The 18,512-nt window shown below is 52.6% G+C and overlaps 1 protein-coding gene across 1 annotated transcript in view; it reads right to left on the reverse strand.

Moving 5' to 3' along the window:
* The window catches only part of ZDHHC18 (zinc finger DHHC-type palmitoyltransferase 18), a 25,087-nt gene extending 13,246 nt beyond the window's left edge, over window positions 1–11,841 (reverse strand). Inside the window, exons 1-2 of the mRNA XM_047724860.1 lie at window positions 11,416–11,841; window positions 6,886–7,046 (exon numbers count right to left, since the gene is read on the reverse strand). Of these exons, the coding sequence (XP_047580816.1) occupies window positions 6,886–7,046; window positions 11,416–11,732 (478 nt within the window). The 5' untranslated portion in view covers window positions 11,733–11,841. The remainder of the gene's footprint in view (window positions 1–6,885; window positions 7,047–11,415) is intronic.
* Window positions 11,842–18,512: the final 6,671 nt, after the last annotated feature.

The following is an 18,512-nucleotide window of genomic DNA, read 5'->3' on the forward strand; positions in this document are numbered from 1 at the left end:
CTAAATGAACACGAGCCATTATTATTATCATTCTTTCTATGAAAAAACTTATATTCCAAACAACTTATTTACCAAACTTCAGAACCCAGCTCATCTGTGAGTGAAGGGCAGCCACAGTCCCACCTGAAGAAAGAGGAGAAAATTTCCTGGAATCCTCACTGGGTTCCCACAGGCCCTAAGGCAGGGAGGGGACTCTGACCAGCATACTGTGGCCTCCCGAGCCAAGCTTCCTCCTCTTGAGAACTCGGAGAAAGAGGAAGTGAAGCTTTGCACACCCAACTTCCTTGGGCTGCTAATAGTGGGGGGCGGGGGAGAGAAAGTGTCCCCCTGGAGCAAGGGAGTCCCCAGATGCACTCACCAATTTGGGCTAAAGGAGGCTTTGCAGGGATGCCACTGTGGAGACAGGCCCCCACCTGGGAAGAAGGCAAGCCACTCCCACTGTTTATTCTCAGGCCAGACCATGCGGACCCAGGACATGGGTCTCATCACCACCTGGCCTCCACCCCAGACCCCGCCTCCACACACTCCTGCCCCCAGCCAGGACCCGTCCCCTTGCTCTTGACCACAGGGCTCAGCCTCTTAAATTTCCATAGAGAAAAGCAATTTTCAAAGTACACTGATATGCCCAGATGCTCTGGGCTGGGCAAGGGGGTCTGTACCCACATGTTACAGATGAGGAAACGGACTGCGCTTTAGTATGTATTAGGTGGGGCTGGAATTAGAATCCTTGTCCTCCAGGGGTGCATGGGTGGCTCATAGGGTTAAAGCCTCTGCCTTCGGCTCAGGTCATGATCCCAGGGTCCTGGGATAGAGCCCCGCATCAGGCTCTCTGCTCTGCAGGGAACCTGCTTCCTCCTCTCTCTCTCTGCCTGCCTCTCTGCCTACTTGTGATCTCTGTCAAATAAGTAAAGTCTTAAAAAAAAAAAAAAAAGAATCCTTGTCCTCCAAACATTCTCTCAAACACTACCAAGTACTATGTCACGATAGTATACAAGGCCTGGGTGGCAGGTGAGGAGAGAAGAGGCAAATACATGCAGATAAGTCAAATATGGTTCCTTTAAAAAAATTTTTAAGGGGCTCCTGGCTGGCTCAGTCAGTACAACACGCAACTCTTGATCTCAGGGTTTTAAGTGTGAGCCCCACATTGGGTGTAGAGAGATTACTTCAAATCAAATCAAATTAAGTAAAATTTTGGGGCTCCTGGGTGGCTCAGTCGGTTGAGCATCTGACTCTTGATCTCAGCTTGGGTTTGTTTTTTTTAAAGATTTTATTTTTTTATTTACTTATTTGACAGAGACTCATTGAGACAGGGAACACAAGCAAGGGGACTGGGAGACGGAGAAGCAAGCATCCTGTCAAGCAGAGAGCCCGATGCAGGGCTCAACCCCAGGACCCTGGGATCATGACCTGAGCCGAAGGCAGATGCTTAACAGCTGAGCCACCCGGTGCCCTACAAGCTCAGGTCTTAATCTCAAGGTTATGAGTTCAAGCCCTGCTTTGAGCTCCATGGCACGGAGCCCATTAAAACAAAAAACAAAAAAACAGGGAACAACAAAAACCTTGAAAAATAAATTTATAAAAAAGTGAAATTTAAACATAAATTTAAAATAAAAATTAGGAGAAAATGGGTGGGGGAGGTATGTTTGGCTGGCTGTCAGTAGAGTATCTGGCTCTTGATCTCAGGGTTATGAGTTCAAGCCCCAGGTTGGGCCTCGTGCTTCCTTTAAACTAGACAAAAGACCACCTTTGCTTTGTTCATCCAGTCTAGAGAATATTTGTTGAAGAAAAGAAGGAAGAATGGTGAGAGATGGTATCTCTGCCAGAAAGGAATCTAAGATCTTCTCCAAGGCTTTCTGCCTTGGGCTTTGTCCCAAGAAGTAAAAAGGCCCTTTCACGCCAGCAAGGCCTTCCTACTGCCTTGCAGGTGGGACTCGAAAGCCCCTGGGGATGTGGTCAGGAGGGGCAAGGCTCCTCCTCACTGAACACCTGTGAGAAGCCAATGACTCGCTCTGAAAGTTACCCCCTCACCCAGGGGCATGCAATGGGTCTCCCCACTCCAACCGCAGCCAGTGGAGGGGGGTAGGCCAGCATTCTGCAGTCAGAGCCTGATGGCTGGCTCTGTGACGGAAGCCCCGGGGCTGGCAAGGACCCCGGCAGCTGGCACGAGCTACTGAGCAGACTTTAGCGAAGGAAGGTTGGGATTGCCACCTGCTTTGCTGGGTCCTGACAATTGGCATTCCATTGCCCCCACCTGTAAGAAACACATGCAGGGCTGTGGTTCCCCCCAGCTTCTCGGTCAGCTACAGTGCCCAGGCCGTGGGTCCCTGTAACCCCCGCCTGACCGTTTCTGTTCATTCCAGAGGTTTACAGAACGCCCACCACCTACCTACCGCTGAGGGACAGGCTGGAGGACATAAGAGCTTGGCTGGAGGGCAGAGGGAGCGGGTAAAGTGAGTAATTACAGAGTTGGCATGAGAGGCCCAGTTGAGTCAAGTCCGGTAACTCTGGGGCCGGTCTGATCTCATTGTGAAACCTGACCTGGCCACTCGCTGGCTTGTGACTTTGAGGAAGCTGCCTAGCCTCTCTGAGCCTCAGTTCCTCACTGGGTAATAACCCTATCAGACTTGGGAGATAGTGATGCGAATGAGAGATGAAAAGCTCGTGGATTAATGGTATTACTGGTGTCTATACTGGATACCAGGGGTGGGGACAGGAGGCGGTATTCAAGGAAGCAACAAAAGGGGAGGCCCAATTAGGCCGGATCAGGAGGAATGACCCGGCGGGCTCACCGGGGAGAGAGGGCAGGGGGGCTGCGTGAACACAGGCACGGACTGCGCCAGCCTGGCTGGGGGGTTCTGGGGGCAGGGGCAGGTAGACTGAGGTTGGCCTTGAGCCTGGGGCTCGTTTTCCAGAAGGTGGAAGATGATCCTGGCCACAGCACACGTAACACTGATTCATGTGAACAGAAAGTTATTCCCTTTTCAATTTTCTTTCAAGCCTGTGACTCCATCAAGGGGAAAACTATTGACTTCTACTACCTCAGAGCTGTGATCAGGCCTTATTTCTGCAGGCAACTGTAACCACCAAGAATTTTGTAACATTGTTATGTTTGGTTTTTATGATTATGTTCTATTCAGAGTAAGAGGCTCTCTGCTTACAAGGGTGATATAAATTTTCCTTGTTAAGATACATTTAAACACAAGTCCCTTATTAAACACAAGTCCCTTAAAGGAAAATACTGAGGAAATGAAGGTACAAGATGAGAGGCAAAAAGGGCAAAAATCATAAAGGCTGGACCCAAATGCCCAAACTTCAGGAAATGCTGCTGAGGCCACAAGGGAGTCACCCAAATTCTAAGCCAGGGAGGGCTAGAGCCAAATCTGGGTCTCGGAGAGACAATTGTGATTGTAGGGAGAAGCCAGGTGCTGGGGCCTGGTCGGCAGAGCCAGTCCAGCAAGCAAATGAGGCAGGGTAGGACCTGAGGGGGAAACTTTGGCACAGATGGGCTGCCTCTGTGACCTGCTGGGTGGTGGCGGAGGGAGAGGCAGCCTCTATTGCATGTTCTGTGAGCTGTAAACGTGTCTAGGTCAGTGTCTGTTACTCCAATTTGGAGTAACGTCTCCCTTCAGACTGGGAACCTCTTGTGGGCTAACCTCTTGTTAGCTTACCTCTTTTCCAACTTTCCAGAGCACCTGGACTCTGTATGGCCCTGTAGGGTGACCCAGCTGCATGGCTCGCCAGCTGACAAGTCAAGATCTCAGACCAGGGTGACCAACAGCCCTGGTCTGCCTATGACTGAGGGGTTTCCCAGGACACAAGGCTGGGAGGAGCTGGTCAGCCCACCTCAGACAGTCTTTGCAGGGTGGCAGCCTTGGGCTAGAGCCTGTTGGGCTGGCGTTGCTGGCGTATGGGGCCAAAGTGAGAAGCCCACAATTTGCATGGGCCCCGGTAATCCTCAGTTCACGTTTGCATGAATAGCACCATCTGCCTCAGAGCTGGTCCCCAACCTTCTCAAAAAAGCTTAGTGACCTTAGTCCTCTTTGAGAAAATATATTTCATCCTGATTAGACACCTCCTGCCCCCCCCCCCTCAAATCTGGCTCCTGTTCAAGTTTCAGAGTTCAAAGGCCTCAAAGATGTCACTTTCCAGGCTTGGCAGCTGTTCTCAAAGGAAAGTCTCCAACCCTGACATTTAGGGCCCCAAGTGACTATTTCCACTCCATTCCCCAACCAGAACTTCTCTAATTCTCTGAAGTGTTCCTCCTGTTCCAGCCAACAGGGCCTTCTCGGGGTTCCATGCCTGTCCCTGCTCCTGCCTGCTCTGCCTTCTCCTCCTCTGGTCCATCTGCCTGGAGGGCTCCCTTCACATATATTCCCATGCCTGAATTCCACCCAAACTTTAAGCTTTGACTCAAGGCGTCTCTCCGTGAAGCCTCTCGGTATCCTCCAGGCCGAAGATACTCCTGGTTTCTCCGATCTTCTTCCAAAGCCTAATCTCACCTGGGGCAGCTGGTCACACCTGCAGGTGTGGTCACACCTTGTGGACACTGGCAGGTGGTCATAGATCACTTTGGACAGAGCTAGCCTAGAAACCACCAGAAGGCAGGGTCCACACCAGATTTGTTTTCGGCCTCCCACCTCCTCACCCTGTGCTCAGGAGTCAGCATATAGAATTAACACATACATGATTAAAGCCATAATGCCTAATTGGGAGAAGTTCCAACTATCTCTCCATCAGTCACCTGGGGACATCGAGGAGGGCCTCTACAGAGGCTCATCCATTCAGCCAACATCCCTGGACCCTCCAAGCGGTTGACTAGGTGAACAAGACCCGGGAGAGGCTTCTGGGCCTACCCAACAACTTTGTAACAATCACCATGCAAGGTGGCAGGGCCAAGAAAAGAAGGACAAGGAGCTCTAGGAATGTGTCACGTAAGGTCTGGCCCATCTGAGGTCATGAAAGCGTCTCAGAGTACAGAATACCTGGGTTGAGACATAAGAATGAAGACAGCGTGGCCCCCAAAGACTGGAGATGTGTTCCTGAGGCCATCTCAGAAGAGAAAGCAAGGGGTTTGGGAGTCAAGGCACACAGTCCGTCTCCGTGCGTCCACTCCCTGGCCGTGTGCCAGCTTGCCTCAGTTTCTGCATCAGCACAGCGGGGCTGCTGGGAGGATTTGTGGGGATAATGGATGGGAAGCACTCGGTACAGGATCAAGCGCTCCCCACACATGGGGATTACAGCTGTCATTATCACCCACACCGCTCACAGCAGGCCAGAGCATTCCAGGTGGCCAGATATCCAAGCTCAGCTGAGCCGGAGCATAATCCTGCCCCAGGATGAGCCCCGACCTGGAGGGAGGAGAAAGAGAAACGGGCTGCTGCTGGGCAGCAGGGCCTCCCCTGCTGTCAGGTGGACTGCTCAGGTCAGACTGGCGGATTCGGAAGGAGCAGAGTTAGGTCTCGGCAGCCAAGTGGTAAGGGGCCTAGGGGTAAAAGGGGGGGGGAGGAAGCTGGTGCAGGTGGAGGAAGGCAGCGGCGACCCAGGGTGTGGCCAAGGACAGGCCTAGACAGAGGAATGAGAGGAAGAACAAAGAGCAAGAGAACCTCCTTCCCCTTCCTGCCCACCCTCCCAAGTTGCTCTAGGGAACCAGCAGAACAACTTCCAGGGATGGATACCTCAGACTCTTGACATCTATAGGCTACCAGGTCTCTTCAAGGCCAGTTAGATGCTTAAAAGCCTGTCTGGAAGCCACCCTGTTAGGGGAAGGAACTGACCGCAGACCGGAAACCCCTGAGGTGTGTAAACAGCCACGTCACTTCTCCCCAGGAAGGAGCTGGGGTGCAGCAAGCCAAGACGAAAGTCCTGGCCCCAGCACCCAGCCTCCCAGGGGGACTCGCACGGGTCTGGGAGGAATCGAGGGCTGTCTGGGTGCCTGGGAGCATGGGTTCTCTCTAGGACACCGGCCCTCCTGTTGTTCCTTAAACACGTCAGCTTGTCCACTGCTCCAGGCTTCATTTTCACTGTTTCCGGACTGCGTATTACTGGCTCCCATCACACCATTCAGGGCTCCTCTCAAGTAGCACCTCCTCCTAGAAGCTTTCCCAGATCGCCTACTCTAAATGAGCCCACTCCCTACACCAGATACCTCCAGATACCCACGCAGCTCAGTCCCTCATCTTTTCAAATCTTGTTCAGAAGTCACCTCCTTCACAGAGCCTTCCCTGATCATATTTAAAACCATATACTTTCCCCCCAGCTCTCATCCTTCCTCCCTGCTTTTCTCTTTGACATCCTAGATGTTTAACTGTTAACTGTCCTTCTCCTGCTGGAACGTCAGCTCCAAGAGGGCAGGGGATTACTGTCCTCTATTTGCTCACTGCCGTATCATCAGCATCTGGAAGAGGGCCTGGCACGTAACTGGGGTTCAACCGATGTCTGCTGAGAGAATGATTAAGTACACAAATGTTTAAGGGCAGAGATTCTGGTCAGACTGCATGAGATCTCATCCCAGCTCCTCTACCTACTGGGTGATCTTGGGCCGCCTACTTGACTCCTGTGAGACTCAGTGTAATAGTAGAAAGAGACTAACAACAGTCCTTGTCTCATGGGATCACTGAGGGATTCAATAAGATCATGCATGTAGACAGGTGGAGAGCCCGCCCGGCCCCCGTGAGCACCCAGCACTAAGCTGGTGGCCACTGCAGCCTGCACTTGCCAGCGTCTCTTGCTCAGTTGCTCACTGGTTTAGCACGGGTTTCCACTCTGGGGTCAGCTCCAGCCTCCCTTACTGACTACCATGCCCTCAGTCTCTGGCAAGGTGCGGGAAGAGAAACTCAGGCCTCCTCTCAATCAAGGAGTGAGGAGCTGGGAGAGTCAGAGGCTCACCGATCTGTTTCTCCAGGGCGGCTGCCTCACAGACGGTGGCCCGGGGCAGGATCCCAGGGTCGGTGAAACTTGTCTGCAGCAGGCAGCTCATGACGAAGAAGAAGAGGATGGCGGCGATGATGGGGATGGCAAGGGTCAGCTGGCGGGCCAGGAAGGGACAGCTAGAGAGAGAGAGGGAGAGAGAGATGAGCAGATACCCAGAGGGCTCCGTGGGGCACAGGGTTACAGCACCTGGCAAGGTGTCGGCATCCCAGAAACACCACCTCTCTGCAAAGAGCCATCCCGGAAGATGACATCTCCTGCACCACGTCTGTGTAGAGAGCCATCCAGGAAAAAAGACAGCTCCTAGGCCAGTGCCTAGAGCAGACATCACTAATTGATCCTTGCACTTTCCCTATGAGCCTCATGATCTTCTGAGCAGACATGAGCAATAGATCCCAGCACATTTTTTTTTTTTTTTTTTAATTGAACTAAGAGAAGGGATCTAGATCCCAGCACCCTTAACCCCTGCACTTAGCTGCAGTCTCGGAATCCTTCTAAACACAAAGCTTCAGGCAGCCACTACCAACTCGCTTGAGTTGACCATCCATGACAATGTTCACTCACTCACTCACTCCACAAATATTTAGCGAGGTCCTCCATATGCCAGGCAACACCTTCCCCAAACAGCAGTGAGCAAGAGCATTGTTCCCCACCCCCCATGAGGCTCCGGGCTCCTGGGGAAAAGAGACCTGTGAACCGAGAGGAGCCACACAGGACCGTGTGTGCTAACATGGGGAAAAGGAAAACAGCTCAACAGTCAGGAAAGCCTGGCTGAAGGAGCTCATGCCTAAGCTAAAATCTGAGGAATGGGAAGGGTCAGTGAGGGGAAGGGGGTTAGGATGAAGAGCGTGGTCCAGGCACTGCGACTGTCCTCCAAGGGCTGGCATCCCAGGTCAGCGTGTTCAGGTCCCTGAGCCTAGCTGGTTTGGAGAACAGCCCGTGCACGAGCTGACTTTGAGGCCTGCCCACACGATTAACCACTGTCCTCTGCTGTCCTCCCTCCCAAAGCGAGAGTGGCACCTGACGGGGTGAGGGCCTGCTACTCGGGAAATGACAGGCTGCTAGGAGGCCAGATTCAGCCAAGGAGCTGGCACAGCTGCGGAAAGCAGATGTGTGGACATCTGCACGCTCTTTCCAGAGCCTCCACTGCCAGAGGCTCTAGCCTCCAGAGAGGCCCTTCCCTTGAAGAGCAGAGACTGCCAAGATCAAGAACTCCAATGACAGGGCACCTGGGTGGCTCAGTGGGTTAAATCTGCCTTCCGCTCAGGTCAGGACATGATCCCAGGGTTCTGGGATCGAGCCCCGTATCGGGCTCTCTGCTCAGCAGGGAGCCTGCTTCCCCCTCTCTCTCTGCCTATCTCTCTGCCTACCTGTGATCTCTATCTGTCAAATAAATAAATAAAATCTTAAAAAAAAAACAAACCTGAAAGGCTTTAAAAAAAAAAAAAAAAAGGACTCCAATGGCACCACACATTCTGCTCCAAACACCTGAGTGGTCCTTGGGTCTGAGCCTCAAACAAAGCTGGGCCCTCTGTGTCACCCACATCACAATCGACCAGTTTATAGAAAGCCAGGCTCTTTAGGGGATGGAGACTTACAGTCTGAGACTTGTAGAACCCTCAGAAACACCAAGTCCTGGCTCCCTGATTTTACAGAGGAGGACTCTGAGGCCCACAGCCACATCCAAGGTTATCTAGCCAGCCAACAACAGGACTGGGGCCTCTGGGCCCTCAGCAAATACTCTGCATTCATTCAACAAGTATTTCCTCTACTGAGTGTCTACTACACACCAGGTCTGTTCCTGGCACTGAAGACACAACAGTGAGGAGAAAGAAGTCCTGCTGTGGTGAAGAGACAGGCAACAAACTGGCAGAAAGTATATATGTAGTATGTTCAGATGGTGGCATGTGCTTCCAGAGAATCAGCAGTCAGGGAAGAGGGATAGGAGGGAGGGGAGTAGTTTGTTATGTTACAGGGACAGTCAGGGAAGGAGGGAAGAGAAGTGAGGGAATGAGCCACTGACACTATCTAAAGAAAGTCTATTCCAATCAGTGCAAAGGCCCTGAGGCAGGAATGTGCAAGGAGGCCAATGTGCCTGGAGGAGGATGGGGGAGGGCAGGGAAGTGGGAGGAGAGGGACAGAGAGGAAGCCCATTATCAGGGCTCTGGCTCTTATTCGGGAGCCAGAGAGGATTCCAGGAGGTGACTAGGATCTGACTTAGAATTAAAGGGGCGCTTTGGCCTCCGTGTGGTGTGGGAAGTGCAGCAGAAGGCAGGCGCCCTGCTGTCAGCCCTGTGCAATAATCTACCAAATCAAACAATGAAGCAAAACCATTCTCAGCAAGAAAAGCCCATCTCCCTTTCCCCCAGAGCAATGCAAGAATGTGGGCTTGCTCACATTGTTCCCTTGTGCCAGGTCTCTACCGAGGCTTCACTCCAGTTCAGACCCAGGGGTGCTCTCAGCCCAAACCCAAACCCTTCTGCCAACTCCACCAGCCCAAGTGAGGAAGAGCAGAGACAAGGCGAGATGATTCACAAGCCCTCCCCAAACCCAGAAGTCCTCCGTTCTCCCTTCTCTGGGGGGACAGATCTGTCACCAGCCAAGATACCCATGCAGCCCAGAGAAGATCCCGTTTCTAAACTCACTGAACCCCACACTGCAGGGTCACGGGGGTCAACTTCTTCCTGCCCAGGCTGCAGCCCCAGGAATACTGGAAAAGGAACTCTCAAAACACTCATGCAGGTCAGCCCAGTGAGATGGATCCGAAACTCAGCTCAGGGAACATGCTGGAGGCTGGGGCTCCCCAGGGCTTCCGCTTGCTATATTATCCTGGAACTTGTTATCCACCCTGAGTCACAAAGCAAGGGGGAAAGGGAGAAGCTAATTCATACAAAGTTCTCACCGTGCTTCAAGGGGAAACCCAAGGTTGCAGATACATGATCTGGCAGCTGGAAAGGGTCTCTGGGGGTGATGTCTTGTGGTAGTCTTAGTGTGGCCACAGGCCCTTAGGAAGTGCTTTATGTTGAAGACAACAGCTAACAGCAGCAGCCAGCATGAAGTGCTTGTTCCTGGTCAAAAGCTTACACACATAACCTTGTGCCATACTCATGACGACCTATTATCAACCCCATTTTATAGATGAGGCCACTGGGGCTCATGAGGTGGAAGGACTGCCCCGAGGTCACGCAGTCTGCAGATGGGGTGTGGTGGGGCTGGGACTGGAACCAGGCCCACTGGCTCCAGAGATGGAGCTGTTCATCACACTGTAGCTAAGGAAGACCACAAAAGATGGAGAGAACAAGGAAGGGAAGTGTGAGTGTGTGTTCAAAGACTCACACAGCAGACGGCTCAAGCTACAGACCAAGTTTCCCAAGCTGGAAAACTTCCGACACAAAAATGTGACCCTGGAGAGTGACAAGCATCCCCTCCTCCAACCAGAAAATGGAGATACTGTGTGGGCCAATCCTGGGTCACTGGGGATCAAAAGCCCCCACGGGGGCATATAAGACCTGTCACACCAAAGCACTCTGGACTCTGGAGAAGTAACAAGGCCCTGCAGCTGTTCCTGCTGTGGGACAGGCTGGGGGTATGCTCCAGAATGTTTGAGAAGGCAAAGAAAACCAGGAGGTCAGAGGTGGGGGTGGCAGGGGCTTGGCAGAGTCGGAGGGAAGGCTGGGAAGGGCTGGGGATGCTAAGGAAGGTGCTGGAGAGGGAAGGGAGGCCTGAGAGGCCCAGAGCTGTTTGGGAAGATTGCCTGAGGGCCTAGAGGGAAAAAGACTGAGGGGAAAGGGAAGGGGAAAGGTGTGAGCATAGAGAGATAACAGGGGACCACAGACAGCGCCCGAAGGCAGCTAGATTTGTGATGGGGAATATAAAGCCAAAGGACAAGGAAGAAATTCAGAAGTTGTCTGAAAGGGCCAGAAAGCAAAGCCACCTGGAGGGGTCGGAAAGAAGGGGTGCACAAGAGATGGTCCAAGGGAGAGGTGAGAGCAAGGAGGTCCAGGAGGCCTGAGCCAGGCTCTGAGAGGGCACAGAGGATGGGGCTGTGGAGGGATATGGGAGGGTGGTGCTCCCGGCAGAGGCTGGCAAAGGCAGGGTGCCAGGAAAAGGCAGGGAAGGATGGGGGGGCGGCCAGAGGCTGGGGCATCCAGATGGGCGAGGGAGGATGGAGAGGTGTGGGGGGTAGGTGGAGAGGGCCCAGGAGGGCAGAGGAGAGACAGATATGCAAGGGGACTGGGAAGGCCTGGGGGTAGATCCTGAGCGGAGGGCGCAGGCCCCGGAGGAGCTGGGAGGGGAAGGTGGCTGGCAGGTGCAGGGAAGGGTGGAGCCCCCGGGGATGTGGGAGAGGGCCGGGGGCCCAGCGGGGGCCTAGAGGGGCTGGCGTGCCCACGCAGGAGCTGGGCAGGAGGGGTGCGCGGCAGAGGCCTGAAGGGGACCGGAGGGGTCGGGGCTTCCGAAGGGGCGGGGCCGGGGCGCCGCCGGACTCACTCGAAGACGAAGAAGAGGACGGTGGTGGTGAGGATGAGCAGCAGCGTGAGCGCGAAGACGCCGCCGTGGCCGGCCAGCATGAGGCGGCCGCCGCAGTAGAAGCGGTTGCGGCCCGGGAACACCTCCCACTTGCGCCGCGGGCGGCGGCCAATGCTCCCGCTGCCGCTGCCACTGCTGCTCCAGCGCGGCGCGGCGGCGGGCGGCTGGGGCCCGGGGCCCGGGCCGGGGGGCGCGGCGGGGCCGGGGCGGCGCGCCCCAGGAGAGGCGGGCGGCGGGGCGGCCCCGGGGCTGATCTGCTGGTACTCGCAGTCCTTCATGCGGCCGGCCGCGGGCCTCGCCTCGGAGCCCCGCGGGCCGGCCGGGCCGCACCAGGACCGGGGCCGAGCGGCGGAGGCGGTGGCGGCGGCGGCGGCGGTGGCGGCGCAGCGGCGCGGCGGCGGCGGCGGCGGCGGCGGCGGCGGCGGCGGCGGCGCGCGCGGCGCTCCCTCGCTGGGGTCGGTCCCGCCGCCGCCGCCGCCCCGCCCCGCCCCGCCCCGCCCCGCCCCCGCCGGCGAGGCCTCCCGCCGCAGCGCCCCCTCCGCCTGGGTCCGGGACGGCGCTAGCGCGGGGCAGCGGGGTCTTTCTCCGCGGCGGGGCCCTGTCCTGTCCCAGTGGACCTAGAGCCGCGGCGGTCCCCTCTGCAAGACCATCGGGCTGCAGATGCGCGTCCCGGGAGCTTTCTGTTGTTTTGCAGGGAAAGCATTTGTTGGGGGTCCCGTGTGTGCCAGGCACCTTGACGAACGCCGGGATTCGAGGGGTGGACTTCTTTTTCTTTTTCTTTTAAGATTTTATTGGACAGAGAGATCACAAGTAGGCAGAGAGGCAGGCAGAGAGAGAGGAGGAAGCAGGCTTCCCGCTGAGCAGAGAGCCTGATGCGGGGCTCAATCCCAGCATCCTGGGATCATGACCCGAGCCGAAGGCAGAGGCTTAACCCACTGAGCCACCCAGGCGCCCCCGAGGGGTGGACTTCCTTTTTTTTTTTTTTTTTTTTTTAAGATTTTATTTATTTATTTGACAGAGAGATCACAAGTAGACAGGCAGGCAGAGAGAGGGGAAGGGAAGCAGGCTCCCTGCTGAGCAGAGAGCCCGATGCGGGGCTCCATCCCAGGACTCTGAGATCATGACCTGAGCCGAAGGCAGCGGCTTAACCCACTGAGCCACCCAGGCGCCCGAGGGGTGGACTTCTTAATCCACTTCTGACACTCTGTAGTTCCAGGGCCAGGCTTCACCCAGCTTTGAGGACGGACTGGGTAGGTATTGGGGGGAGCGGGGGACAGGCTGGGGTAGGGGTGGGGACAATCTGCTGTGAATCAAATCCAGGGGCCTGGTAACTACTGTCTTGAAGTTCAAAGTGCCTTGCAGGTGTGTGTGGCACAACCTCTCGCCTCCCTCAGCCAGCTCTGTGATCGGGATCCCGACCAAGGGTTTTCTAGGTATCAGGGCTGAGATAGGGTTGATGCCATAGGGCCCCAGTCTTTTTCAAGAATTTTGGGTGTAAATTGCTGTGTAACAACTGGTCACAAGTTTAGTGGCTTAAAACAGCACACATTGTTGTCTCATAGGTGCCAGCTCAGGAGCGCCAGCCCAGTCGGCTGATCCTTTGCTCAGAGTCTCAGGCTATAATCAAGGTCTGAGCCAGGCTGCATCCTCATCTGGAGACTCAGCTGGGGAAGAACCCACCTGCAAGCCCATCCAGCGTTTGTGGGCAGAACTTATTTGCTTTTGACTCTATGACTCAGGGCATGGTTTGTTTGTTTTTTTTTTTTTTTTAAGATTTATTGATTTATTTGACAGAGAGAGATCACAAGTAGACAGAGAGGCAGGCAGAGAGAGAGAGAGAGAGAGAGAGAAGCAGGCTCCCTGCTGAGCAGAGAGCCCGATGCGGGACTCCATCCCAGGACCCTGAGATCATGACCTGAGCCGAAGGCAGCGGCTTAACCCACTGAGCCACCCAGGCGCCCCGGGCATGGGGTTTTTGCTGGCTGTCAGCAAAGCAGCAAAAACAGGGCCAGGGGCCATCTGCAGTTCCTGGGGGTTCCCGCAGTTCCTTGCCATGTGGCCCTCTCCAGCATAGCTGCTTACAGGAGAGTCTCTAGTCCCAGTCTGCTAAGATTGAGTTTCACATAATGAAACTTATTATGCATGTAGTGGGAGTGACGACTTTCCCATCACTTTTGCCATAGTCTATAGGTTAGAAGGAAGTCACAGATCCCACTTGAACTCAAAAAGAGGATCACACACCCTCGTGTGAAGACCAGGAAGAAGGTATCCCTGGGGGTTGCCTTAGGTTCTGTCCACCACAGAACCTGTCGGGATTATTGGAAAACCTAAGGAAAGGTGTAAGAAAAGAGAGAGCTAGAGACTAGGATAGGAGAGAGAAAGAAAGAAAATCATAATACACGAGGCAGGGGCTCCTGGGTGAGTCAGTTAGTTGAGCATCCGACTCTTGGTTTCAGCTCAGGTCACGATCTCAGGGTCGTGAGATCAAGTCCCAGGTCAGGTTCCATGCTCAGCATGGAGTCTGCTTGGGATTCTCTCTCTCCCTCTGCCCCTCCCTCTGCACCATCTCGCTCTCTCTAGGATAAATCAATCTTTAAAAAAGCACAAAACCATAATGCAGCAGGACAGAAAGGTAACAACATTGACCTCAAGGATCACTAACGGTTACACACACCAGAGGCTGCCCAGCAATGCTGGTGGTGCCAAAGATTCTGGGTTCGATGAGCCCCAGCTTGGAGGGATCCATGTTGTGGGCTTCCTCCTGTCTTGCTCCTTGGCTGTAGAACAAAGTTAAAAACTGGACATACTGGTTTCAGTGTAGAGTTCTGTTGTCCCACCCAGTTGGGTTCTTTTGCAACGCTGAACCTTTGCTTGTGCCTTGTCACTTTACAGAAACTCGAACTATCTTGCTTGATTTCAGCTTCCCTCCTCTCTACCTCAGAATTTCTCCCTATTTGCATCAATCCTTGTCTCTCATCTTAAAGATGTGGTCCTCTTTCTGCCCATGGCCAGCCCTCTCTCACTCTCTCTCTTTTCATAGAAATTGCAAACACATGCTCCAGTCTCTATCAGTTACAAAGCAGGGGCACTGAGTGGCTCAGTTGGTTAAGCCTCAGACTCTTGATTTTGGCTCATGTCAATGATCTCAGGATCCTGAGATCGAGACCCACATTAGGCTCAATGCTAGGCATGGAGCCTAAGATTCTCTCCCTCTCCCTCTGCCCCTCCCCTCCCTTGTGCAAGGGCGTGCATGCTCTCCCTCTCAAATAAATAAATAAATCTTTAAAAACAAACACAAACAAATAAATAGCAAAACTAAACAAAAATACCAACAACAGAAACAGCATTCCATGTGTGGCTACCTCCTCACTCTAGTGGCAGGTTATCTTCCTCTCTCTCATTTAAAGAATAGCTCCTACCTCCATGTCACCTATTCACTTATTACTTTTTTTAAAATATTTTATTTATTTATTTGACAGACAGAGATCACAAGTAGGCAGAGAGGCAGAGAGAGAGAGGAGGAAACAGGCTCCCCGCTGAGCAGAGAGCCCAATGTGGGGCTCGATCCCAGGACTCTGGGATCATGACCTGAGCTGAAGGCAGAGGCTTTAACCCACTGAGCCACCCAGGCGCCCCCAGTTATTACTTTTTAAATTTAGCCTCTGTATACATCACTCCCCTAAAACTCCTATCTTGGGGCCCCTGGCTGGCTTAGTGGGTAGAGCGTGCAACTCTTTGTCTCAGCATTGTAACTTAAAGCCCCATATTGGGTGTAGAGATTACTTAAAAATAAAATCTTAAAAAAAAAAACCCCACCTTTTATCTTAAATGTCACTAGTGGCCCATGTAATGCGACATAAACTATTCATTCTCACCAACACCCACAGTTCCCAGCCTCTCTTACAGATGGGTGTGACCAAGTGACTAAATTCCGGCTACTGGAATTCAAGTGAAAGTGACAAGGTGGCTCATAAAATTCTCAGGTGCTGATCTTTGCTCCCCTTCCCATCTGCTGCACAACGGAGGAGACTCAGAGTCAAACCAGATGTGCCCATTCCAAATTTCAGGATCCTGCTCCTCCTCAATCATCAGAAAGACTTAATAAAACTGAAATCAAGGGGCACCTGGATGGCTCAGTCGGTTAAGCATCTGTCTTTGGCTCAGGTCATAATCGGAGGGTCCTGGGATCAAGCCCAATGTCAGGATCTCTGCTCAGCAGGGAACTTACTTCTCCTTTTCCCTCTACCTGCCGCTCTCCCTGTTTGTGCTCTCTCTCTTTCTGTCAAATAAATAGATAAAACATTAAAAAAAAAACTGAATTCAACTGTTGTAATTCTGCAACATGTGTGATATTTTGTTTTATTTGTAGCAAGTAAATCTGGGGCTAGGAGGAATAAGAGATTCCCTTATGGTTATCCTGGAAGCTCTATGACTCTCTGACCATGACATAGGTTGAGAGTTTTAGACCCAAACTTGTCATCTTCTTCGTGCAAGAACTCCAATGCATTCAGAAGCATTCCTGCCATACCAAGTCCCCATAGTCATCATCACTGCCATAACAGTCGAGTGCAAAACTGGGGCCCCCAAGGCACTTGCCTGAGTTGGCACGTCATCCCAAATAACCGCAGGTGATAATTTGATTAAGCATGATGCCACAGCATGCCGTGGATTGGTTGCTCTGCGTTTCTCATCAGCAAGGAGCTCAGCGCATTGAAACCCAAATGACACAACCAAACCAGATCCCTAGTCCCACTTTTTTTTTTTTAAGATTTTATTTATTTATTTGACAGAGAGAGATCACAAGTAGATGGAGAGGCAGGCAGAGAGAGAGAGAGAGGGAAGCAGGATCTCTGCCGAGCAGAGAACCCGATGCGGGACTCGATCCCAGGACCCTGAGATCATGACCTGAGCCGAAGGCAGCGGCTTAACCCACTGAGCCACCCAGGCGCCCCCTAGTCCCACTTTTGAGGTCTATTTTCTGCGACCCTTCCCAGTACCAACTTCTGTATCAGTCAGGGTCCAGCCAATGAGACAGAAACCATACCAGTTATTGGACAGAGGGAATTTAATATAAAGAATAGTTGGAGGAATTAACTAGGTATAAAGCCGTTAACTAACTGAAAAGGTAAAAAGACAACTCTGAGATACCATGGAGACAGCAACAGCAGGAGGCATCTATAATTCATAGAGTTAGGAGAACAAAAGGAAGCATCTGGAATTATGAAAACTTAGGAACTTAGAAGAGGGGCTCCACAGAGCAGAAACTCAGACCTCTAAATCTGGTGCTGGTGTCTGGTGTCTCTGAGAGTGGAGGAAGGACCAGCACCGCTGGGGAAGGAGTGCCACTTGGCTGATGCTGATGTCTTTGACTGGGACACCCTGAAGCTGGGTCTGCAAAACCAGCTGTTGAAAAACTCTGCAAAGTGGATTCAACTGCTGCTACAGGAAGGCTCCGCGGCTGCCCAGGTGAAGGAGTTTTGCTAGAATGACCTCACAGGAAAAGGAAACGAACCGAAGAAGGGAAGCGGGTCTTCCTCCTCTGGACTCACTATCTCCCTCTAGTGGCCCTTGTTGGCAGAGCCAGGCATAGAGCCGGCTGACAAAGCAGAAATGTGATGTGCAAAGTTCCCAGCTCCCCTATCTCATAGGAGTAAGCAGAAGGGTGGGTTTACAGCTGAGGGACAATAACCTACTAACGAGCACGGGTGCTTTTAGAAAAGCATTTGAGGAAAGAGGTAAACTTAGGTGAGAATTAGCTGGTTTTCAAGCAGAGATGGAAGGGAAATAAAGTCCACAGATAATGGGCCTTTCAGAGTCAGAAAAGCTGACTGCTTCTAGACAACAAATAGTATTTAAGACTGAAAAAAAGGTCTTGAAAGATGTGAACACCCGGGGCGCCTGAGTGGCTCAGTGGGTTAAGCCGCTGCCTTCGGCTCAGGTCATGATCCCAGGTCCTGGGTTCGAGCCCCACATCGGGCTTTCTGCTCAGCGGGGAGCCTGCTTCCTCCTCTCTCTCTGCCTGCCTCTCTGCTTACTTGTGATTTCTCTCTGTCAAATAAATAAATAAAATCTTAAAAAAAAAAAAAAAAAAAAAAAAAAGATGTGAACACCGTTAGGGCGAATATCAGCTGAAGAGTGTGGCCTTCCTTCTTCTTATTTCACATGACTTTGGTGTAGCCATCATTACATTAAGAGGGAGTTGGGGGGGGCAGCGCCTGGGTGGCTCAGTTGGTGAGGCGTCTGCCTTCCACTTGGGTCATGATGCTGGGGTTCTGGGATCGAGCCCCACATGGAGCCCCACATCGGGCACCCCGCTCAGCAAGGAGCCTGCTTCTCCCTCTCCCTCTGTGTCCACTACCCCCCCACTGCCAGCTTGTGCTCTTTCTCTCTCAAATAAGTAAATAAAATCTTTAAAAAAGAGTGAGGCAAGGGGTGGCGGCGCCTGGGCGGCTCAGTTGGCTGAGCATCCAACTCCTCATTTCAGCTCAGGTTGTGATCTGAGAGTTGTGAGATCCAGCTCTCTGTCTGGCTCTGTGCTCAGCCCAGGCTCTGCTTGAGATTCTCTCCTTCTCCCTCTGCCCCTCCCCCCACCCACACTCACTTGTGCTCTTTCTCTCTCTCATTAAATAAATAAACAAAATCTTTTAAAAAAGAGGCAAGGGGTGTCAAAGCAAATAAATATAGAAGCTTGATAATTCTATCTAGGAGAGAGCTTGAGGGTGGTTAGTGTCACATGGATCTGACTGGAAGGAAATAGAGCAGAAACCTGTTGTGTTAATTTTCCAGACAGTCTGGCTAAGCCACAGTACACAGATATTTGGTCAAATACTATTCTAGATGTTTTTGTGAAGGTATTTTTAAGGTGAAATTAACATTTTTTAAAAATATATTTTTTAAAGATTTTATTTATTTATTTGACAGAGAGAGATCACAAGTAGATGGAGAGGCAGGCAGAGAGAGAGAGAGAGGGAAGCAGGCTCCCTGCTGAGCAGAGAGCCCGATGCGGGCCTCGATCCCAGGACCCTGAGATCATGACCTGAGCCGAAGGCAGCGGCTTA

This window comes from Lutra lutra, chromosome 4, assembly GCF_902655055.1.
Source record: "Lutra lutra chromosome 4, mLutLut1.2, whole genome shotgun sequence".
NCBI classification, from domain to species: Eukaryota; Metazoa; Chordata; class Mammalia; order Carnivora; family Mustelidae; genus Lutra; species Lutra lutra.